This window comes from Sturnus vulgaris, chromosome 17 (assembly GCF_052056855.1).
Source record: "Sturnus vulgaris isolate bStuVul1 chromosome 17, bStuVul1.hap1, whole genome shotgun sequence".
Classification (NCBI taxonomy): domain Eukaryota; kingdom Metazoa; phylum Chordata; class Aves; order Passeriformes; family Sturnidae; genus Sturnus; species Sturnus vulgaris.
This window is the reverse complement of record NC_142259.1, coordinates 9,880,718-9,904,542: the sequence shown is the minus strand read 5'-3', so window position 1 is coordinate 9,904,542 and position 23,825 is coordinate 9,880,718. Positions and strand designations below refer to the sequence as shown.

General features: G+C 48.4%; 1 protein-coding gene across 1 annotated transcript; it reads right to left on the bottom strand.

Moving 5' to 3' along the window:
- Nucleotides 1–17,695: 17,695 nt before the first annotated feature.
- On the bottom strand, nt 17,696–21,409 carry MAFB (MAF bZIP transcription factor B). Its single transcript, XM_088175064.1, has 2 exons — nt 19,776–21,409; nt 17,696–19,590 (listed from the first exon to the last, which is right to left on the bottom strand). Exons 1-2 carry the CDS (start codon nt 20,705–20,707, stop codon nt 19,530–19,532), a joined length of 993 nt encoding a protein of 330 aa, XP_088031190.1. The 5' UTR covers nt 20,708–21,409; the 3' UTR covers nt 17,696–19,529.
- Nucleotides 21,410–23,825: the final 2,416 nt, after the last annotated feature.

Here is a 23,825-nt window from a genome sequence, read left to right as displayed (position 1 = left end):
TGCCATGGGCTGACTTGCTTATGCAGGTTTGCACTGTTATCAAATGTTTGTTATGACACGGGAAAAAATACTTAGCTAAGCCAGGCCTGTTCTGTGATCTGGATTATCCACTCTCTGCCTCCCCACGGGAGCTTCATGGAAAGAGTTTTCTGTACTAACCAAAAAAACCTCTCATCCTGAAAAGCCTATCTGCAGAAGAAGAGACTGGCAGCAACTGTCTTTAAAGAGAGTTTCTCAGTCACCTGGAGCAGTGTGAAAGATGTTGTTAGTGCTTCAGGACTCAGGTAGGATAGGCCTGAGTGCCAGCCTACAGGCTGTTAGTATCTCTCTAATTTCTTTCTTAACTTGTCAGCTGAGTAAGGGACAATACTGTGTTTCTGCTTGTTTTCACTTTATAATTTGAAATTTTAGAATGGAATCAGCACACCTGATACTTTGACAGTCTGTCTGCAAGAGATGGGCTGGGATTCAAGGAAACTGCTTTTAATCCTGTCTGCTGAGTGTGGGTTTTCCCCAAATCTCATTTCCTATTGTAGGTTTGGATGGCTTCTAACTCCAATTAGCCTTACACAATAAAAACAGAGGGATGAGTTTCAGAGGATGATTTGCAGGGGCAGGGGTATCATAACTCAATGTTGTGCAAGGCTTTTCTAACCTCCATGCCTCCCTTCCCTCCAGAAATTAGGATTTTACCTCCTAAAACATGAGCATTTTTACAAACAGTTTAAGGACTCTTCTTTTCTACTCTCAGGGTTCACCATTTTCAGGTTTTTGCCACATCCATGTTGGCTGGAAACCTTCTTCTCTTAATTAATGCTGGAACTCTGGTATATCCATATGACTCCAAGGTCTAGGGTTTTAAGAAAAATGCCAGGTGTCAGGAGACTCCTCATAAAATCATGACAGTTAACAAGCTGAATACACAAAGAAGTCTTGTACCTTTTTTTTTTTTTCCTCTAAAGTTACTTCTATTTTAGTGTAAGGAATCCTAGAAAGAAAAAGAGAACAGTGCCCACAAAAGATCCTTGTGTCATGAAGCAAGTCCTGGAATAAAAGTCTCGGCTCTGTTCCTCTAAAAAGAGGTAGGCTCTGAAGGTGCAGTCTATCAGACAATACACCAGTTTGTAAAGGTATTGGAAACACTTATTGGAAAAGCCAGAAGCTGCCAGTTGAAAACCAAGGGTTTAAAATGTGAAGGATCAAAATACAGCAACATTAAACCCTTGAAAAAGGAAGGTAAAATCGAACAAAGAATCCAGACTGTGGCTGGTTGTCCTCCAGTAATTCTGAAACCTGGTTAAACTTTGAGAGGCCCTGAAATTTCTCCTGGACAGAACTGGTGTTCATAATTTCAAATGATGATGCTGGATGTTTGACTTTTCATTACAAGCAGATTATTAATGTTTTCTCAGCACTGGTGTGTCATGGAATTTAAACCACTATTATGAAGAATGGTGTCATTTTGTAAGCTGTGAAATGTTTGTGGCAGCAAGGTCTGCGAGGATTCTCCCTCACAGGGGGGCCTGCCATGGTTCATCCCCATCCATGGAATATTGCAGGTGGCTTTGGGAAAGGTGGGGATATTGTCTTGTTTGTTATCACTGCCAGGAATAAACTCCTCCATTAACCAGGGATGATTGGACAGCTGTTAAATTGTCTTTCAGTTTTGGTGGGGTTTTTTTCCATTGACAATAACTTTTTTAGCAGCACAGATGCCTGTGGCAAATTTAATCCTGGTCATCCTTCTCCTGTGATTGCTGGGGCTGATCTAGAGCTGAGCTACCACGACCCAACCCTCATAGCAATGTTCTTCTTCAAGAGAAAGAGCTGTTAACCCAAATTACTTGGCAGCTCTAAGAAATTCTAGCAGGTAATTTTTGCAGTGCTGTCAGTCAGTCTCAGCCCCCGTGGCTGCACTAGTTGCTCTGAATAACTACAGTAGCTCTGATCATGAATTACTGTGATTTGTCAGCAGTAATATAAACCCAGGGAGGGTTTTGATGCTTTTGCCAGCAATGTGTGAAAGAAAATATTTGAGTGAAGTTGTCTAAGCCAGATTGGGTAAAGAAAATGGGGTTTAAAAAGCCAACCTGACCTGCCCAGGTTTATTTCATGCAGTGGTGAAACCAGCCCACTGCCTGGATTTAAGACCAGTGGATATATTTAGTTTTCTTGAATAATTCCTGATGGGTGTTGGACTTCTTCCCCCTGCAAATTATAATAGGATTCTGCATACCATCTAAATAATGCAACAACCTACTGTAATATCTCTTTTCTTGGAACAATTGTGTACAACACTGGGAAAAACAAAGCATGTCTCTGAAAACAAAAATGTCCTTCTGACAAGAATTGCTACAATTTGGACAGTGGGAATTTTTCCACTGTTGGAGAACAGAGCAACAATACCACATGGAGCAGGAGACAGGGAATCCACACTGGTCCTTAAGTTTTCTGATTTCTCTGCTGAACTGTGCAGAAATTTAATGTCAAAGGGCTATCCAGAGCCCTTCCTAGGTTACTGCTGGAAAACCTGAACTTTTCTGGGGGCCAAGTAGAAGGTCTTGAAGTTTGCTGAGCTTATCTAAAGAAAAAAGTCAGGTAGCTGCAAAGCGAGTGATAACAATTTTCATTACTATTATATGTACAACTATATATATATATAGCTATATACATATATAGTAAAATACATAATTACATAATGAGTTATATATATAATTACAGCTATTTTTTCAATGGCCCAGGTGTTAGGAAAATTCCTGTTGAAAGTTCTCATATTGCAGTGAGACCTTGAAGAAGGGTGACCACATTTACCTCTGCGTCTCAGGAGCCTCTTGCAGAATTTGGTCCAGATTTTCCATGGAGTCTTTTATAAACCTGTGTCCTCTGGCAAGAGTTTGAAAGGACAGTGCTCCAGTGTGCATTGGACTGACTTCTCCCCCTCCTGCATCTGCATATACTGTGTGACAGGTAAGTGGCTGAAGGTTAATTGTTACTCTAGGATATTATGTTCCTTCTCTCTCTTGTTAATTCTGGGAACGGGGTGGGGAAAGAAAATCCCTCATACTTGAACCTTGCTGCAAATATTTCGATGGCTGCTTAAAACAAATGTTTGTCTTAAAAGAAAAAAAAAAAGCAAAACTAAAAGAAAAACAAACAAAAAACCAAACAAAAAACCACCACAAAACAAAAATAACAAAACCACAAACAAACATACAAGCAAACAAAACCACTCCAAAAGTACTTCTCCTTTATAAAATTTTAGATTAACAATCCAAATTTTTTACTAGTGCTTTTGTAAGCTTGTAGCTGAGAGAATAGGTCCATTACTTTTTTTTTGTTGGGGTTTTTTTAGCATTATCAGAAGTTTTATTTCTTTTCCCCCATCAACGTCAGAGCTTCTCTGTAGCTTAAACCCCTGTTTAACAAGGTCAGAATCACTACAAGTAACTCCAAGGATGCCAGCACGGTGCTTGGGCAAAAGAGGCATATTCCAATTTTTTTGATTCTCCTGAGCAGAGGAGAAGCCCATTCTGCTCATTCTGCATGCAGACTTCCCGGGCTGGATGGGAAGAGCAGGAAAGATGGCAGGCTGAAGGAGAGAGAGCAGGGGGCAGAGAGTGGCTGGAGCTTGGGGTGGTCCATGACCTCCAGCCCACTGCCTGCCTGCTGTCCACCAGCACCTGGGGCCTGAATGGTGCAGCAGCCCAGGGCTCTTGCTGATGCCCAGAAGTGTTTCCTGCATGGGGTATGGAGTAGATGATCATTTCCAGCCCAGCTGAAGGGCTCAGGGGGGCAAGGGCAGCTGAAGTGGCCGTGGCACCAGGCTCTGGAAGAGGCAGAGCCACGAGGTGCACATCAAGGAGCTGCTGACCTGCCTGCCAGAGCCTGGTGGGTTCATTTCCCACCCCATCCTTTAATTCCAGCTTCTCTTCCATCCCTGTGAGCCACGGGGGAGTGAATACGTGAGGGTTTCTACCCAATTACTCCTCTCTCTAATGGTGCAGGAATCTGGGGAGCTGCTCCACACCTACCTGAGGTGGAGGGAATATTCAGCATCCAGGGAGATTTATGCCTGTGACCTTCTGGCTGTAAGGTGGCAGAGCAGCCCATGCTGTGCTGTGTCTCATATGCATATTCATGGCTCGTTTGTTCAGGAGAGAAATGACTGGATCAGAGATGGTTTGAAGGACACTGACCACACAGTTGAAATATACTCAGGTTGCTCGCAAATTAGAACTCCATTATTTTTCATAATAAATTGGTAACTACTGTAAATCCACGTGCACCAGTGTTGTTATGGGAAATGCCATGTATTTTATTGGATTGGGAACATTTTGCAGCTATCAAGCTGTCAATTATTTTAGCACAACACAAGGTTTCTCATGATGATGGATGGTGATTCTAAATAATTTTTATAAAGTATTTCTGCTTACAGTGGTGTCAAGAAACCTGCCTGCCTGTGAAATATTGTGATTTTTGAAGCACTCACCTGATAACACTCCTTAATTGTATAACATTAATCTGTATGTCAATCAAATGCTTGCAGGTTAATATGTGGAATCTTTTTTCCTGAGGTTTTCATAGAGGGGGGAAAATTAAGATCACAGAAAACAGTTGGCAGCATATGAAGGAAGCAGCAATGCCAGACTTGTAACCAACCATGAAAATGCATGTCATGAAGAATAAAGAAAAGATGAACCTTCTTCACTAATGAACTCTACTTTTATTCAGAAGGAAGATGTCTTCCAGCAACATGTTTTTTCTTTTTCTCTCTTTCTCCCCACTTCTAACACACTGAGTGAAAAAAAAAGCCCAGTTTTATATGTCCTGAGCAGATTCAGACATCTGTGAATAAATAAGGTGCTAGACATTAGATACCTGCTCTTTAAGTTTCAAAGTCCTTTTCAGAGATCAGTAAAAGATATTGTTTCATGCCACAGAAATGAAAACTAAGTTATATAAAGCTGCCTTAACAAAAAGCACAAAGTTGGAAGCAGAGTATATGAAGTAATACAACAATGTCCCAAAATACCTGGAAGGTCAAGAACACCAAAAAATACTGCCTTGGACCTAAAAGTGTCCTCCACTTTCGCACACGGCCAGGAGGGCTGTGCAGGACAAGGAGAGTTCCAGGGACCACAGCACAGCAAATCCCCTGCTTTGGTGACACTCCCCTTCACCCCTGGCCAGGAAGAGCCACCCCAGAGGGACTGTCTGTGACCATCCCTGTGCTGGGGTTTTTGGTTTTACTGCATCCAGACCTTTCTGTGAGCCTGTGCCAGCACAGAATCCTTCACCAGCAGGGAAGAAATCCTGACCAAGTGGTGCTCAACCCCAGCTCCCTTCTGCTGCTGCTGCTGCTGCTGCTGCTCTTGGCTTTATTGCATCAAAAGCTTTGGGGCCGCTGCCTCATTTACCTGCTTCTGAATTTGGCGTGAAAAAAGGTCCAAAAATTTTAAAGGTGAACCCCCTCTGGTCCTACAAAACCCAGCAGTTTGAACAGGATGTGCTGGATCTGCAGAGTTCCAGTGTTAGCTCCCAGTTTCCATCACAGAGTGACCCTGACAGCTCTGCCCCTGCCCTGCCCTCTCCCCACCCAGCAGCACTGACCATTCAGAATTCCCAGGACAGGACTGGACTCTTGGCAGTCTGGCACTGATCCCTATTTATACACCACACAGCCTTTTCCAGCCATTAAATTGATTTTATATGTACAGCCCTGTTTCGGCAATTAAAGCAAAAAACCTTTATAGCTCTTTTGGTTTGCATTGGGCCAGTTTCAAACCCAGGTACTAAAATGTATAAAATTATCTTGAAAAGCAAAGGAATTACACTGTACTCTGAGCTCCTCTGCATCATGTTATAAAAGACACAAAGATAATATTTGTATAAATTAAAGCTATTGGAGACGTATGGTATTTCAGTTTCTGCTTCATTAAGTTGTCCTCCAGCCCTGAACATCCCCAGATCTATTCTGCAGCACTTTTCTATTTTAAATTTAATCTACCCTGCTGCAGAATGAAAGCTTAAAAGGATATTGCCTCTTTAAATTAAATGTGGAAAAAAATAACAATGGTGGAATTCTTGCTGAAGTGAATGCAATCTATTATATAAGTTCTAGAATTCATAATATTTTTATCCGTCCTTTAGCCTCCCCTCTAGTTCAGCAGTATATTTCTTCACCGTTTCACTAGAACTGCAATTACATTTTTTTCATTGATTGTAAGAGCAGAAGAAGCCACTGTGACCATTTAATCTGATTTCACATGTATAACAGACCCTAGGACATGTCAGGATTAATTCCTAATTTGATTAAAACAACTTCTGGAAAAATATCCAATCCTTTCCCTACAGATTCCAAGTAAAAGATTAGACCTTTGTAACTCCTCGTGAGTTGTTCAAATCACCCATTATTTTAGCTTTATTAAGACAAAAAGTTCAGTGTTTTGAGACATGCATTTCATCTTCCTCTAATCTGTAGATATTGGGTTATTCCTCCATGGGATTTTTTCTTCTCTGTGTGGACTGGATGACAATCAAATCACTAATTTGATTTTGAAGCTTCTAATTACTGATGAAAATATCAGGACACTGACATTTTCTCTGTAATCCTCACAACATTTCTCAGACCCCATCACCAGCTAAAAAACCATGCCACCCATGCTAGCCAGTAAGAGATGAAGCAACAATTGAAATCATGTCCTCATAGGGATTATCCACCCCATTCTGTCCTGTATTGGCATCTGCCTCCTTGCCACGTGCAGAATTTTCTCCCAGGGCTGGGCATCCAAAGCTCTCCTTTCAATCAGAGGCCCCAGCTCTGGGACCTGGGGGGCAGAAGGCAAGGGCTGGGTTTGTTCCAGCACCCAGAGGTGACCAAGCCATTCCCAGAGGTACAAAGAGCCATTCCAGAGGTACAAACAGCCATTCCCAGAGGTACAAAGAGCCATTCCAGAGGTACAAACAGCCATTCCCAGAGGTTCCTGGCACTGTTACTTCCCTGCTGTGCTCTGGCAAGGCTGTTCTGCTTTGCACAGAGGAGCCTGAGCCAGACAGAAGGAGAGAAGCTGCAAAGCTGCATCCCCAGGTGAATGGGCAGGATGTTACCTCTGCACTCAGTACATTAATCCTGCTGCCACCTCTGGTAGATCTGATGGCTATGCCCTGAGAGCACCTTGGCAAATTGACCTTAAAGCCAAGAGAGGCACAATAATACCTGATTTTCATGAATGTGAAGTAGACTTAAGCTTGAGAGAGGCAGCAACCTGCTCCTGGCCATCCCAGGGGCAGAACTCCAGGGGCCTGCAGAACTTCAGTTCTAATGCTACTGGTATCTCCAGCCTGCTGGGGCTTTTATTAATCTAAACAGAAGGTTTAATTTTCCTAGTTTCCATAATAGGTTTTCAGGTTCTTGGGTGTTTCTGGGTCAGATCTTTGAAGGACAGGGGATGGGGAATATTGCAGTATGTCTTGGAGTTATTGTCCTGCTGGTAGAAAAGAGTTCCTTTGTAGACAGGCAAGTTCCTAGAAATAGAATTAGGAGGACGTGGGTGGAACAGATATCCAGAGAGGTGGTGGGATCTCCACCCCTGGAGGTTTTCAGGACTTACTGAGGCAAAGCCATGGCTGACCCGAACTGGTGTTGGCTACAGTCCTGCTTTGAGTGGGAGGTTAGGTGAGAGACCTCCCACCAACACTTCTGTCATGTGGGAGCACGGAGAGACACACTCAGGGAGGGTTTTCCAGCCTCATCTTGGAGTCATCAGCAGGTTCCCTAATGGAAAGCAGCTCCTCCTGCACTCAGGCTACGAGAGAGGGCTCTCGTGGGTGTTCTCAATGAGAGTGCCCTGGGAAAAGGCAAGTGCAGGCCAGGGAGGGGGAATTAAACTGTGTCACTGAGAACAGCAATTAAAGAAGCCAATTGAGATTTCAAGGAAAAAGCATAAATCTATAGGGTATATTAGTTAATTAAAACAGAAGCATCATCTCCAGGCCCCTTTCATTCACAGAAAGCTTCTGTTTCTTGCTAAAGGCATATTGAACTGGCAGCAGTAGCTCAAGACAACTGTGGTTGCTTTTGGAATGAAGTTGTTAGTTCAGAAGAGGAACACACCCCTTCCCTGGAGTCCCAAGTTCTTGGCTGGAGGAGATTCCAGCCCTGCTGTACTGCGTGTTCAGGGTGGAGCAAGTGATTCAAGCAAAGGCAGATACTGGTTACGGCTTAATTGCTGCTGATTTATCTCTTCCCTGAGTTCAGCCATCCCCTGGCAGAAGTACCTGACCCCCCTTGGAGGCTGGGGTCAGCCTCTAGCCCCAGCAAAGTCCAATGTCCAAATTCCCACAGACTCTGTTCTTCCAGGAATGTGGTTGTGTTTTATGCACAACAGAGCCCTCACTGCATTTCCCCTTTGGATCACAGTGGCAGGTTCACTCACCACATCCATTTGCTGGTCAGCTCTGAACCATCTCCGAGTGGGGCTGCTCTCCCACAGATAACAGATAACATTTGTGAAAGGGAATACATCATAGGAAGATTGGAGTAGATTTTGGGTCCACTGCTGCTGGAGCTGATGGGTAACAAAGCCAAACACCAGAAAAAACTTTATGTTCAAAGCTGGTTTGTTCTGATTTTAACTGGGGGGGGTATCCTCCCACTTAATGAAAAAGGGCTTTTCCTTGCCATAACCGAGAAAGGAGGCTGCAGCACTTGGCAAACAAATTTCTATTAAGTGCATTTGCTGGAAATGTTTATACTTTGCTCTTGACAACTCTCTTGAATATACCGAGCATTGCACTGTACCTTGCATAATTCTGACATGGGAGCAAAGTCCTTGTGGAGGAGGTGACAGTGTCATTCCCTGGGACATTTTTTTCTTTTTATATCTGTCACTTGTAATCAAAGGCAATATCTTGTTTTGGAAAATATTTTCCTGCTCTCTCCAGAGATTCTCTTTCTCCCCCAGTTGAATTTAACAACAGGAGGAGAACATCTTTGCAGGGAGTGAAGAGGAAGCAGAGAACTCCACAAGAGCAGGGAAATCACCACTACCTTCCATGCAAACTGGCAGATGTTTAACAAGGGGTTCGTTCTCTGCCTTCCTCCAAAACTCCCCTTCTGCAGCATGTTGCCTGGAAACCCTCTGCTTCTTCCCCTTTCACATTTAATTACTGCAAATTGCTGAAAACTTTATCTAAACTCCTATCAGACAGACAAATCACCATTTGATTAAGGCAGACAAATGGTCCTAAGCAATTCCAAAAGCTGATCTCTGCATGCTTTGGGGTTTTGGAGGGGTTTTTTTTCCCTTACTGTCAGGATTCAACCCAGCATTTCCCAAGCTGAGTAACAGGAATCTGGGCTAATTCAGGAAGGCCCTCGCTCTCTGATTTTGTATATGACTAGAAGATAAGAAAGGATGTAGACAGAGATTAGCATAAGAGACTGGTTAAATGAATATGAATGGGTGCTCGGGCAGCTCAGCAGTTGGTGGCAGCTCTCTGGCCCCTGTGCAATGGTGCTGCTGGTGGCGTTATCCTTGCACACGGGTGTCCCCGTTACAGCCTGGCTTCTGTCCCGCAAGCCTCCGGAGAGGGGCGGTGAAGCACAGCCCGTGCGGGGCAGCACTGACCCTTCGCCCCCAGCCGGTGTGCGCTGCCGGAGGCGGCGGTGACACCCGGCGTGGCGAGGGAGCCGCGGGGCGGGCACCCGTCATCTCGGTGCCATGCTGATGCCCTGCCTGAGTCACAAGGGTGTCGCACGGCTGGGGCCGGGGCTGGCACGGCTCCCCGACACCCGGGTTGCATGCACACCGGTGTGGCGTCGCAGCCCTGCAGCTCCCGAGCCGAGCCTGCAGCCCCTGTGCCCGGCCCCTGCAGACCTGCGGCGCAAAAGCCTCCCCACGGAGACACCAGCACCTCTGGCAGCCAGAGCTAAACGAAAGCTTTGAAGGCTTGAAACCCTCTCTCTCAGATGAGAAGATGAGTGTGAGCAGGGGGCCGAGCCACAGAGTTTGGTTCTGGTTGTGTTTTTTGAAGGAGTTTCATCAAAGGCCATGAGCTGCACACTCTGAGCATCATTTGCAGTCCCCCCCGGGACCTTCTCAGCTTGGGGAACAGGCTGCGCCATGGAGCTCTGGGAATAATTCACTGTTGTGACTGCACTCTCCAATTTAGAGAGGCTGGACAAAGCAGAAAGACTAAATCATGGAGATGACTTCTAGCAAGAATAGTCTCCCCCAGGTCAGGAATGCAGGCAAACCTGACCCGAGGGCTAGCTGCCCTCAAGGCTTGCTTTTATTATTATTTTTTTCCTCTGACAAACGCCTGGCTGCTGATTCCACTGCTACCCAGTTTTCACTGCCTCTGCAAAGCGCAACGAGCTACAGAGGCCCCAAAGAGTTAATTCAGACTGAAGACAAGAAGCAAAACAGCACCCTAGAGCCAGGCTTTTCCCCCCTGCTTGTGAGAATCCCTGTTCCCATCCAGCTCTGCACATTTGCAGCTCTCCCAGTTAACAGGTTGTTTGTCTTTCAGTGGATGGAGGGAGTCTGTGTAAACCTCCATGCAACTGACTTTAATTACCTGCCAAACCTGCACCAGGGCATAAGCCCACATCTTGTATGTGACATTACCAGTAGAGCGAGTACTGGAATGCAGGGGCTAGAATAATTTGACAGCTAACATAAAGCACCATGATTTATATTTTGGTTATATTGAGATTTTTTCCCCCCTCTTTGAGCACTCATATAAATATTTACTTGGATCCTAGGACCTTGCTTAACCCTCACAGTGCCACGTTTCATCTTCTTTTTTTCTTTTTTTTCCAGTATTTTTGTTTTTCAGCAGCTACTCCAAAAATGTCTTTCATTTTAAAGCACAGAAGATTTAAACCAAAAATAACTTCACCTTTAAACTGCTTCATCTGTAAACACTGTGATTCAGTAATCTTTATATATTTACTGTAGACTTCAATTGAAAACAGATTATGGCAAAGGGTTTCTTTTAAAAGATACATGACTTTTTAGTAGGCACATTGGGTTTAGATTCTGAAGCAGACATCAGCTGATGCCTCTGCTTTGTTTTAAATTTTACCCAAGCTATTTCATTAATTATTGAGCTGAGTAACATGACTATATGGTCTGTTTATTTCAAATTTAAACTTCTCTGCTATTTAAGGATTCTTTTCCTTTTGTGTCACCCCATGGCTTTAGTCTCCATGCTACAGGACAGAAATCACTGCATGAGAGTGTTCTGGTAACACTGCAAATCAGAAAGCCATGGAGTTTATTATTATTGTTATTATCATGATTCCTGTCTGTCTATCTGATTTGAGTATCAGTCACTTATTATGTAGCCCCAGAGGCTCTCAGGTATTTCCTTAGTGCCCTGCTCTTTTGGGTGCCTGACTTGAGAGGAGTGAGCATCTGGAAATACCCTTCCAAAACCATTTTCTGCAACAAACACCCTTGCTGCTCCTTCCATCCCTCTGTGGTGTGGGTTAACCTGTCACTGTGCTGGCCCTGATGAATTTGTGTCTTCAGCCCTTGAGATCCACACGTGCTCACAGAGCAGTGCAGAGCAGCCACTGCAATAGCCAAAATAAAACACTTGTTCCAAGGGTCAAGGCTGACATAAAAATAAGGATGGCCTGTGTCAGGAGGAGTTTAGCAGTCCTCTCTTTCTGATGTCCTGGATGCACTCAGTTTATCAGCCTCAGCCACTGTGCAGGCTAGAGCTGATGTTACCACTGCACTTGCACAAACACAGATGTGGAGCTGGATGTCATTGGACAACGAGCCAGAGGGAGACCAGACTGAGGAGAAATGTAAAAGCTTTCCTTCAGGATTGCATGAGCAGAGATTTCAGACTCAAACCCCTTTTTTCCTGTAATTGTTGGCTGCCTTAAATAGGGGGGAAATGCAGACCTGGAAGCTGTGAGGGCCTGTGTTAGCTCAGAGACCTGTTTATAATTATATGTTCCCTTTCTCGTGTTTGCAGAGGCTTTAGGTAATAAGTGCAGCACAGCACAGGAGCAAGGAAGAAGCAGTTAGCTGAAGAGCAAGGGGCAGGTTTACTGCCCTCAGTAATTTCTTTTGTGAATGGGCTCTCTGAACCAACAGGAAAGTTTCTTCTCCATTCCATAGGAAATAAAACAGGATCCATGGACACACAGTATTAGAGGGGCTTGTGCTGCCTTCCCACCTTGCTATTTATTCCCTGGTGACCAGTGATCCAGCTGTGCTCCAGCTGTGTGATGGGAGGACAGGCAGCACAGCCCAGAGGAGCTTGTCAGGCTGAGCCCTGCTCTCAGTCTGCAGCTCACCTTGGCCAGGTCACCACAACCCTGTGAAAGGTCAGTGGCTTCTTTTAATAAATTACCTGAATTTCTACTGGAGAAGGAGTAAGTACTGTTTATTTTTATTAATGCATATTTCAGGTGCTTGGCACAGATTTCTTGCCACACTTATTTCAGAAAAAAATCGTGTTGACCACAGTGCCCTTGTCACCAAGTGCTTAATATCCTTTATAAAGCCAGGAGCACCTTTCTGGAAACAAATGAAGTCTCATTAGTAGGAACTCGAGGCTAAAGCAGAATCAGATCTTTACATTTTATCAGAGGGAGGTTGCAGGCTTTGATAGACAAATACAGGCACAAGCAATGCCCATGTATTTACAATCCATGTGTGTTATTGCAATACTGGATGAAAACGTCCCAGTTTAGAAATAATCCCAGCTCTGTATTTGTGTGGACACGTCCTAGTATCTCCTAGCATTGCAGTAAAAGCCCAAGTCTGCAGAGAGGGTACAATTAAAATGGTGTATCAGAGCAGCACAGTGATATTGGCAGTGGAGTTTTCTCTGGTATAAACCTTCACCCACTGCCTCCAACAACGAGGAAAAAGGCAGAAGAAATAAGTTTGAGATGTTTCTTTAAAGAAAGCACTAAACTTGGCAAAAGGACACAGCTTTGCTACCTTGCTCTCTGCCCCTCATGCCTCAGGATATCATAAATTTTTGATACCAATAAAACAGAATTTTTGATGAGCTGCTATTTTGCATTAAAGCAACTTTACATGCAAAGATTGCATAATAGGAAGTAAAATTGAATTTTGCCTCAGAACAAGTTCTTATTATTAATTTAAGTGTTTTTTATATATTTTAGCAGCAGCTTATCATTCTATATATTTAATTTCTTTCAAGTGAGAACACTTAGCATTGGTTTCCTTGTCTAAACAAATCTTTTAAGAGAACACATGTATAAAGTGGAAATGCAGTGTTTTGAATCTGTGCCTTAAGACAAACAGTGAAACTTTAAAAGGGGAAATAAAAAACGGTAGAGGACAACTATCTCTAAAACCTACCAGCAGGCTCCTTGGGACAGAAAAAATGTCACTTTCTCTATGTGGAGTAATTTTTTTCCCCTCTTTACTGCAGTGTTTATTCTAACCACATTGTGGCAAAACTGTAAATACAATAAGCCCCCATTACAGTGATTCTGTTTAAGGCGAAGGATTTGCAGCACCTTAAGTCTCGAGTATAGCACAGTCCATTTGCTAACACTTCCACACACTGTGATGCACAGGACCAGCTCACAAATATAAACTGGCTCTTCCCTGTCCTGGATGCATTAGCAAGAAAACGTTTTGCAGCACTTCATGCTGCATTCAGAATTTACTACTGAAAGCCACCATTTAAAAAACAAGAAAAGACAGAGCTTGTATGTTTTTTTTAACCCCCTTCTACTTGTTCTTCTTCTTCCATGAAACAGAAATCTAGTGTGGGATCCCATCAGACCGCTGCATGTAACATTACTGAACACACCATGCAGGATTATGCAATAAGCTATTTACTGTGTGTGTGTACCCACATAACTTCAGATATAATGCAACCCTAATGGGGTGAAACATCATGATTTAAAAGGGAAAAAAAAAAAGCGAGAGAAAGAAGAAAAGAAAAGAAAAGAAAAGAAAAGAAAAGAAAAGAAAAGAAAAGAAAAGAAAAGAAAAGAAAAGAAAAGAAAAGAAAAGAAAAGAAAAGAAAAGAAAAGAAAAGAAAAGAAAAGAAAAGAAAAGAAAAGAAAAGAAGGAGAAAGTAACTGAAACTTGTCCAAATAGAGATTTACAAAAATAAAGGACAAAAGGGACCCCAGGAGCCGAGGCAGGGGAGGATGCTGGCAGCGGAGCCGGGCGCTCGGCAGCCCCGCGGAACGCAGCGAGCTCCCCGCGGAACCTGCGCACGGCGCTGCGCGACAGCGGAGCCAGAGAGGGCTCTGAGAGTGCTGGGGAAGTTTGAGCTGTCCTCCCCGAAACCCGACACCCCCAGCCCCGAAGAGCTTCCCTGACCTTGGTCTGTCAATCACCGGCAGCGAGCAGCCTTGCTAGAGCCAGGCGGGCACTGCGCCAGCCCGAGGGAGAATGGGGAAGGGGGGGCGCGGGGGAGAAAAAAAAAAAAAAATTAAACCCTAAACCAGCTGGGAACAGTTATCTCGCAAGCCCTGGCTCATCCTTATAACACATCTCGCCTGCCCACCTCAATACGGAGCAACTCATCTGCCGGCCGGCAGAAGCGCTCAGCATCTCTGGAAAGTCTTAGAGTGATGTTTCTATCTTTAGTTCAAAACGTCTTTTTAGTCTTAGATGTCTCTGTTTTGGAATTAAAGACAATCAGCTTTATACACTCCCCTGGAGGGGAGGAGGGAAGGGAATATTGAGAGGAGTCTATTAAACGGTTGGCAGCGATAGTCTGTGAGCTCTGTGTCAGTAAATGAGGGGAAGAGGGGGGGCTTTGCCAATTGTGTTTCCTGTCTGAGCGTCTCGTTCAGTTCTGGGAGCAGCCGTAGCCGGTCGTCACCTCTGTCCCGGCGCGGGGTGCGGAGCTCGCTACGGCTGTTAGCAATAGTTCTTACAAAGCTACGAAATCAAACAAAATAATATGATTTGCACTGAAAAGAATCGTCCTCCTGCACTACATGAGATCACATAGTGAACCGTCGTCCGGCAGCCAAATTTAGCGGTGCAAACCTTGGGCCCTTCCCCGTCACACGCCCCACCATCCCCGGGGTGCGGGGCAGCCGCCGGTCCTCGACGGGCCGCTCTCGGGGGTCTCCCATCGCCGCAAAGGCTCCGCCGCTTCTGCTCCCAGTGCATCCCAGAGCCCCCGAACCCCTGCTCAGGCCGGCGCTGCACGGGCCCGTCCGAGTCCCTGTCACGGTCCCAGTCCGGGTCCGGTCCTGTCTCGCTGCCACGCCGACCCCATCCTCTCCAAGGTTTCCAAGCGAGATTCGGGTTGAGGGCCTCTGCACTCGGCTTTTGGGGAGAAAATTTGCAGCATCTTGGCTCCGGAGAGCTCCGAGAGCGAGTGCCGGGTGGCCTGTCCGGTTCCCGGAGCGGAAGGTGGTCACCGCTCGGCCCCTCCGAGCCAGGGGATGCCCAGGCCGGCTGGAGCTGCAGGCGCTCCCGGGCGCGGAGCTGGACCCGGCCCCGGCCAGGGGCTGCTTGGGGACAAGTGGCCTAAAGGACGGGCAGAGCAGCCACCGGCAAAGCAGCACGTCCGGAGCGGGGGGAGAAGAGGGGCTCGGGCAGGATGCACGCTCTGTGCCCCGCTGCTGACAGCAACTTCTCCGCGCTCCGGGACGAACGGGGAGCCCCGGGCGGGTGGCCCCGAGCTGACCCGCGCAGCCCCCCGGTGCCAGCGGGCAGGCCGGTCCCGGGAGGAAAAAGAGGGAAAAGAAGAGTTTTCCCTTGGCTTCAAGTAGCTGCTCTCCGTGGTGCCCCTGTCTCATGTGTCAGCCCCTCGCCGATCGGTGATGAACGGCGAGAGATCAAAGCCGATACCCGCGGATGGCAATAGGCGAGCGGAGCGGAGGGAGGGGAGGGGGTCCCCCCTCGCTGCTGGGGCTCTCCCGGGGCTGCAGACAGCGGGGCACAGGCAGCGCTCCCATCCCGGTACCCGCGGGGCTGCCCGGCTCCGGGGCCGCTGCCCTCAAGGCAGAGCCTGCCCAGCCACAGGCCGGGGCCAGCACAAGTGCGGGTGGGCTTTGGCCCCTCGGTGTGCCAAAAGCCCCTGGAGCCGCCGGTGCGGACAGAGGAGCCGGCCCGACCCCGGCCGAGAGGGACGGACGGAGCCGCAGCCCGGACCCCGCTCCTGGCAGAGCCGCGGGGCCGAGCCCGGCCGGTGCCGGTCCCACCGACTCGGGTTGTGCCCCGGTGAGACTCGGCTGCGTTTTTCTTTTCTTTTAAAAGGAGTAAATTAGAGCCCAGGAGCGGAGCCCCGGCCGCCCGGGCCGTGCCGCGGGGCTGCCCCGCCGCTGACACCGTTCTGTGGTGGGAATCTGGAGGGCTTTTCTAAGGCCTGTTTTTCATACTTTTTTTTTTTTTGGTTGTTGTTGTTGTTGTTGTTCAATTAGCCCTAGTGATTTATTCAATGCATGCATGAGGGGACATTAATATGCGGTGGCAGTTCCCACAAACAATATTCCTCTCAGGCTTTCTGCAGCCATAGCATTTACTGGCAAGGGGGGAGGCTATACAGGGAAAGCCAGGCTCTCCCAGCCTTTTCCTCTGCAAACTCCTGTCCCCCCTTGGCAGGGCAGCAGGGTACGGGCTTGTTCTCCGGGCCTGACTCATGTAGCCGGGGGGCTGGGACGGGCCCCGGCCCCTTCCAAGCTCCCCCAGCTCAGTGGCTGGCCCAGCTGGCTCTGGCAAGGCAGGGATGTGGATGGGATTTAAGAGGGGGGAATTTGTTTTAAGTTACTGCATGTGCTTTTAAATTATTTTTTTGCACATTCTGTTCTTAAGCTGTTTGTTCTTCAAAGGCACCTTGTGCCATCCCTCACTGCTCATTGCTGCTGGGACGAGAGGCAGGGCAGAGAGAACCTATTTTTTCTGTTTGTGGGATCCCTTGGATTTTGTTTTTAGAAGGGATTTGAAGTTCCACACCGCTTTTACAGCGGCATTCAGGCACGCTGCGACCGAGCCGAGGACCCAGGCAAGGACCGGGGGTGATTTTTAACCTCCTCCTCCAACTTGGGGAGCTGTGTGGTTATTCTGCAGTGAGAGCAGCTGATGGATGGCGGCGGAATTGTGAGGTGCTGAGCACTTGGGGGTGGCAAGAGATTTGTCCCCTTCTCCACAGGCATCAAACGAGTCTTTCGGGGGGAGAAAAAAAAAAAATAAAAACAACCCCAAAACAGAATAAATAGTGTGTAGATGGAGAGAAGGAAAGGGAATGGGCAGCCTGGAGCCCAAAAGGAGCTGAGGAAAGGGGGAAAGGACAGACTTGTCCAAGTCCTCTCCTTTTCTAATGTATTTAAAAAAAAGGGAAAGTGCCTGCCGCCAGCGCTCCCCCGCTCTCGCAGCCCGGGGGTGGCGGGGCCGGACAGTCCCGCTCCCGGGGCACACCCCGGCAGAGCCGGCCCGGCGCGGGGCTCCCGCCGCTGCGCTCGCCCCGGAGGGGTTCGGGGGAGGCTGGGGTGATGCTCCCCCCGCCACGGGCGAGCTCCGAGCCGAGCAGAGCAGGGGGAAGGCTGAGCGCTCCTACCCTGCGAGCAGCAGCGTTCCCGAGAGGGCAGAGCAGCCCCGCGCCCCCCCGGACCACAGACCCCCATAACCGCCGGCAGCAGGGACGGGGCCAAAACTTTTCCTTTTTTTTTTTTTTCGGAACACAAGACGTCAGAGAAGCAGGTCCCTCCAAGAAATGCCATTTCAATGATTTTAATAAGCAAAATAGGAAACAATTTTAATAACCAAAAAACAGAAACCAGTCTGAATAAAACTACAATAGACCAGGTTTTTTAATATTTTTCATATCATAAGCAGGATTTGAAATTGATCCCTTCAGAACTTTACATGAAATAAAAACAATTTTTTTCGCTGCTGCAATGTTTTGATTTCAACACAGTTGAATCAGTAAAAACCAAAGATCGTTTTCTGATGCATGACTAATATCCACAATATTTAAAACTGCAAGCACCATGCTGTTCATTACAATCTTGTTATTACTGTTAATTTATAAACTAATACAAACTTAAAATGCATCCGGCCAGCAGTGCCAGCTATCCTAAAAGGAAACTAAAAAATAAGTTTTCATTTTGGTATTTTTGTCAGTGCAACGTAAATCCTTTTACTGACCTGCAGGAGGAAAAAAAAAAGTAATAAAAACACCCATAAGACTCCAAACTACTACTACTACTATACAACTGCAAATAAATTTTGGCTAAAACTTTCACTCGCTGCATAGGGAAGCAGAGAAGCAGATTACAAATCATTGCAAAAGAATACATTTAAAAGTTGCAGTATGTCTTCTTCAAAGAAGTTTTAGATTTAAATGCTTTCCCAGCCCACTCATCAGCTGCTGCCATTGAGAAACCCAACTTCAGTGGCGACACGGAGCCCTCGCTGCTATCGCAACCTGACTCGTAACGAGGAGGGCTTGGGGTTGTTTTTTCTCTTGATTTACCGAAAATCTAGGGGCCGTTGTTTTTTAAATGGAACTGGTATCTCGTCCGTCCTTCTCTTCCTGAGTGTACAATCAGAAGGGAAATTATCTGGCCAAGCCTAAACCACTCAGGCTGGGAATTGTCCTGGAGGAAAGAGCTTCGCTGCCACTTTAAGGCATGGAGTAGGTTCTAGTGACCGAGGAGGGTTTTTCCCTGTTAAGTTTAGGTTTGTCAATGCCATTCAGGCGTTTTTGCTTCTGCCCCAACAAACAAAAACCAAAATGAAAACTAACAAAAAAAAATACAACTTAAAAGTGCACCAGATATACAAAGTTGGTTTTTTTCTAATGCAAAATGCCCATAACTTTTTTTCTTTAAGTATCTCTTTAACACCAAACAAACCGTATAACCAGCCTGCTGAAATGTTATTTTGTTTTTTTGTGTATTTTTCTCCTGTACGGTTTGAAGTAGCAGATATTTACAAGCTAACAACCATAAAAGAAAACAAGAGCAAAACCAACGAACAAAACTGCACAAGCAGTAAAAAGTTCGATAACTTGTGATGTTTTTCTTATTGATGAAACAAAACAACAAATCTATGATCGATGATCAACATGCTATAGTTAAACAAGAAAATGGTACAAAATAGAAATTATTACCATACATGTCCAGCATGCAGGATTAATATTTTTAATGCAGATTTTCGTATTTTTCTATATAATCAAGCAGGCAATAAAACTGATGAGTTTTTTTTCTTTCATTCTTTCTTTTCTTAGATTGAATGTCCCATCTGAGTCCTGTAACTTATTTCTCAAAGCAGGCAATATATGAAGAGTTTGCATATATTGTCCTTTTTATTTATTCTCTTTTCCAAGCAGGTAAATTGTGCATGAGATGGTGCTGTATATGTCCTCTCTCTTTCCGAGCAGGCAGTATGTTATAGATGGCTTGTTCATTGTCCTTTTTTATTATTATTCTTTTAAAGTCCATCTCGCTCTGCAAGCAAGCGATCTATAAAACGCTTCACTTGTCCTTTTCTCCTTTGCCTCTGTCTCTCTCTCTAACTTGCACACGAAAGTCAAAAAGTTGCACTTTACCTCTCCCATCCCCACCCCCAGCCTACTTTTCCCACAGCTACTCTAGAAGACTGGATGCTTAAAAAAAAAAAAAAAAAAAAAATCAAGTCTCTATTTTTCTCTCCTCCTTTCTCTCTAGTCAAGCAGACGGATGGATGGAGATGTCAGAGGAGGATGGGAGCGGGGGGGGAAGGTGACAGGGGTCAGGTTTGGGGGGTGGGGGTTTTTTGTTTGTTTTTTAATTATTTTTGTTAAGCACTCACATGAAGAACTCAGGGGAAGATGGGTTGTCACTGGTGGAGCCGGCCTCTCTGAAGCCATTGCTGGCAAGTTTCTCACACTTGAGCTTGTAGGCGTCTCTCTCTCTGGCGAGCCGGGTCACTTCTTGCTTGAGCTGTTCCACCTGCTGAATGAGCTGCGTCTTTTCGTTCTCCAGGTGGTGTTTCTGCTGGACACGTTTATACCTGCAGGACTGGGCATAGCCCCTGTTCTTCAAGGTCCTCCTCTTCTGCTTGAGGCGGATCACCTCATCTTTGGTGAAGCCTCGGAGGTGCCTGTTGAGCTCCCTCACAGACATGGAGACCAGCTGGTCATCTGAGAACCGGTCCTCCACGCTGCTGGAGGGGGGATGCTGCTGGTGCGAGTTCTGGAGCTGCTGGGAGGAGCTGGAGGAGGTGGAGGGAGTGGGAGAGGCCTGGTGGTGATGATGGTGGTGATGGTGAGGGTGCCCGCTGCCGGCCAGGTCTTCGTGAGTGACTGCGGGATACTGGTGGTGGTGTTGGTGATGGTGATGATGGTGGTGGTGGTGGGCCCGGAAACCCTCGAAGCCCTGCAGCTGCTGGGACACCTGGTGGGACCCAATGAGGGCTTCGACAGCGTCCTCTGGGGTGAGGTTCAGCGCCTCGGGGTTCATCTGCTGGTAGCTGTTGGCCATCCAGTACAGGTCCTCCAAGTGGGTCTTCTGCTCGGTGGGGCTGAAGCTGGGCGAGGAGGGCACGGAGCTGCAGGGGGTGCTGATGGGGGTGGAGGAGACGGAGCCGGCCGGCTGCAGGCGGGTGCAGTGCCTGCCCGAGCGGTCGTTCCTGCCCAGGGGCTCCTTCTTCACGTCGAACTTCATCAAGTCGAAGTCGTTCACGTACTCCATGGCCAGCGGGCTAGTGGGCAGCTCGGCTCCGATGCTGAGCTCTCCGGCCATCGCTGTCTTGCAGGCACCTCTCCCGGCGGAGGGGGCTGGAGACTTCACCCCAGCGCGCAGTCTGGTAGAGGGCTGGCCGCGCTCCCCTATTCCAAACCAACTTTAGCTTTCAGCTCTCGCTTCCTTTCCTCTGCTCCCACTCCTCCGCCTCCTCCTTCTCCCGGCTTCTGGGGATTCTTCAGTCCGGAGCAACAAAGCCAAGGACGAGCCGGCCCCCGGGGCCGCCTGGCTGGCTCCTGGCTCTCGGTGTCAGCGCTCGCCCCGCACCGCGGGCTGCGGCAGCTCCCGGCTCCGAGGCGCCCGGTCGCAAGGAGAAAGGAGCGGTAGCAGGAAGGGCAAAAGCAAAACAAAACAAAGATGCTGCCTTCGGGTCTGTGCAGGAAGAAGAAGGTCGGTGCAAACGCCCAGCCCGTGGCCCTGGCCGGGTTTTGTAAGTCCGGAGCCCCCTCCCCGCAGCAGCCGAGCCCGGAGCCTGCCGCAACTTTCCAGTCCGAGCGAGCGCCGGGGCAGCGCACGGGCTACCGGCGGCGGCGCGGCTCTGCACGGGAGTTTCGGTGGCTCTGGCAGCGCAGGCGAAGGGGAGGGAAAAGGGGGAGGAAGGAGGAGGAAGGGAGGGAGGAAAAAAAAAAAAAAAAAAAAAAAAAAAGGAGGAGAAGGGGGACGAGCACAGCCCAGGTCTCTGCTGTAGCTGCCGCCGCCAGCGCTCGTTGTGCAGCTGTGATCACAGTGCAGCCCCCCTTGGCTTCTTATACGGCCGTGCCCGCCGAGAGCGCGGCGGGGGCCGGGGCCGGCGGCGGCCGCGCCAATGGCAGCGCGGCGGCGGGGCCGGGCGGGGCCGGGCCGAGCCGTGACAGCTCCGCAGCGCCAGCTGAGCGCCCGCCGCTCCCAGCCCGCACCTCCGGGCTCTCCCCGGCTCCCCCTCCAGCGCCCGCGCCTTCCCAGTTATTTAGTTATTTATTCATTTAGTTGATTATTTATTTATTTATTTATTTATTTATTTATTTATTTATTTATTTCTCTGCTCCCTTCCTCCCAATCTTTTCGGCCTCTGCCGCCCTCAGAGGAGGGGGACTCGGGGACATCCTGCCCGTCTCTTTGTTCTAAGTATAACGAAGTGCCCCTTTTGCCCGCTGCCGTCCCGTAGCGGATCTCAAGGCAGGGAGCTCCCCCCCAGTCATGCCACGCACACGCATCCACCCTTTCAACTTTATGTAAGCGGCCCCGGTGCGAAGGTACCGAGGGAAAAGCGGCCGCGAACGCGCAGCGGGTCCGGCCGGGAGCGAGTGCGCCGGGGGGGACAAGCGGGGAGCCGGGAACGAGGGAAGCACCGGCTCGATAGGGCTGTCAGCGCTCCGTGTACAACCGGGGAAATCCTCCCGGTTACAGGAAGCAAATCTCTCCCTAAAGTAAAGCAAAGGCATTGACACAGACAATTGCAAATATTAGGGAGAGAAGGGAGAAAATATAATTACATTTCGGTTCTGAGGGGACCGTGTTTGCTTTCCTCTGCTGTTTCCTGAGAGAGTGACTGCATGCAAAGGAGTATTCGGATTGTAAGGTTTTTAAGGTGGTTTTTTTAGTTTCTTTTTTTTTTCTTTTTTTTTTTTTTTTTTTTTTTTTTTGTCCGGTAACAGGATTTTTTTTTTTTAACATTTTGTAACGATTAAGGGAGATTAGAGCTTCTTTTTACACCGCTCTCATGCTCAAACAGACAGAAAGTACGACCCCAAGTGTTCATTTTCAAAATAACAGCTACATTTCACGGGGAGAAAACGCCCGGAAAAAGGGACAGGCGTGCGGGACCGGAGAGATGCGGAGATGCGGGAGCGGCCGCGGGAGCGGGGTTGCCTCGGTCCCGTCTGGCCGCGCTGCTCCGGACCCGCTCCTCCTCTGCATCTCACAATCCCCTGTACCACCCTCCCACCTCCGTATTTATTCAGCCAAAAGATCCAAAAAGTTCAGGAGCTGTCTGCTTTCCCGAAAATTATGAGGAGGAAACTGCCTTTCAGGAGCCGGGACAGCACTGAGGAGTGCTCCCCAGCGGAGACCTCCCGGTGTGGGTCGGTCCCTGCGGGACCCCCGCCAGCTCCGCGGCGATACGCGCAGCCCGGAGCCGCTGGTCCCGCTCCTCCGCATCTCCGCGGAGCTGGCCGCAGCCGCGCAGGGAACCAGAGAGGCAAAAGTCGCTCAAAGTCTTCCCTCTACCCAAAAAAAAAAAAATTCCAGGGGGTCTCTCTGGCAGACTGTTGGAGGAAAGAGGAGAAAACCGGGCAGGGAAATTTCATCCAAATCCTCTTTCGCAGTACAAGCACGCCGGGGTTTGATTTCGTGTGGCGATGCCTTGTGTGCGTGTTTCCCCAGGACATTTGGGGGGAACAGAACTCCCAATAGTCCCGGAGAGCTCGGGCTCCGGCGCTCCCCACGCTGCCGTCCCGGCAGTGAGCGATGCCTCCGCATGCCGATGCTGCCCAAAGCGGGGCTGCGCTCCCGGCAGCGCGCAGAGCTCTCTCCGCAGGTCGCGCTGCTCCGAACGCGTGTGCGGGAGAACACGGGTGGAGCGCACCCACAGCCCCGGGGTGCTCCCCTTGCCCCGCATCCCCCACGGGCAGCGCAGCCCCGGCGGCGCGGGGAGGCCAGAGCTCCGCACGGCCACCGCGCTGCTGCTTTCCCATCAGTCCGAGATTTGGGAAATCGCCGTCTTTTCGCTCTTAACGAGCGGCCCCGAGGCGCAGCGAGGCGGGGAGCCCCGCCGTGCCCCTCTGCGGAGGGGTCCGCCGGTACCGGGTAGGGGAACAGGGCAGCGGGGCAGAGCGGAGCGGGCAGGGAGCTCGGCGGTCCCCGTGCCGCCTCCCCGGGGGCTGGGGGCTGCCCAGAGTCCCCCGTGCGGGTCCGCTAGTTATTTCTGAGGTCCTGGAAGCTGCCTGGGGAGAGCTTTATTTTTACCTGCACGTTAAACGTTATCGTAGCGACTGAGAGAAAAGGGACCCTGGCGAGAGCTTGGGAAGCCTGGCTGTAGCCCTGCAAAATGTGCCATTAGATGGATAATACTTTTTCTTCTCATAATTACTGAGGTATATTCACAAGGTGGAGCTACTGAAAGGCGGAGGAAAGCATTTAT

Coding starts and splice junctions, on each gene's coding strand:
- MAFB (XM_088175064.1), bottom strand. CDS start 20,707: ATGGCCGGAGAGCTCAGCATCGGAGCCGAGCTGCCCACTAGCCCGCTG. Junction 19,591..19,775: donor TCTTCCCCTGAGTTCTTCAT/GTGAGTGCTTAA, acceptor TTTTTTTTTAAG/CATCCAGTCTTCTAGAGTAG.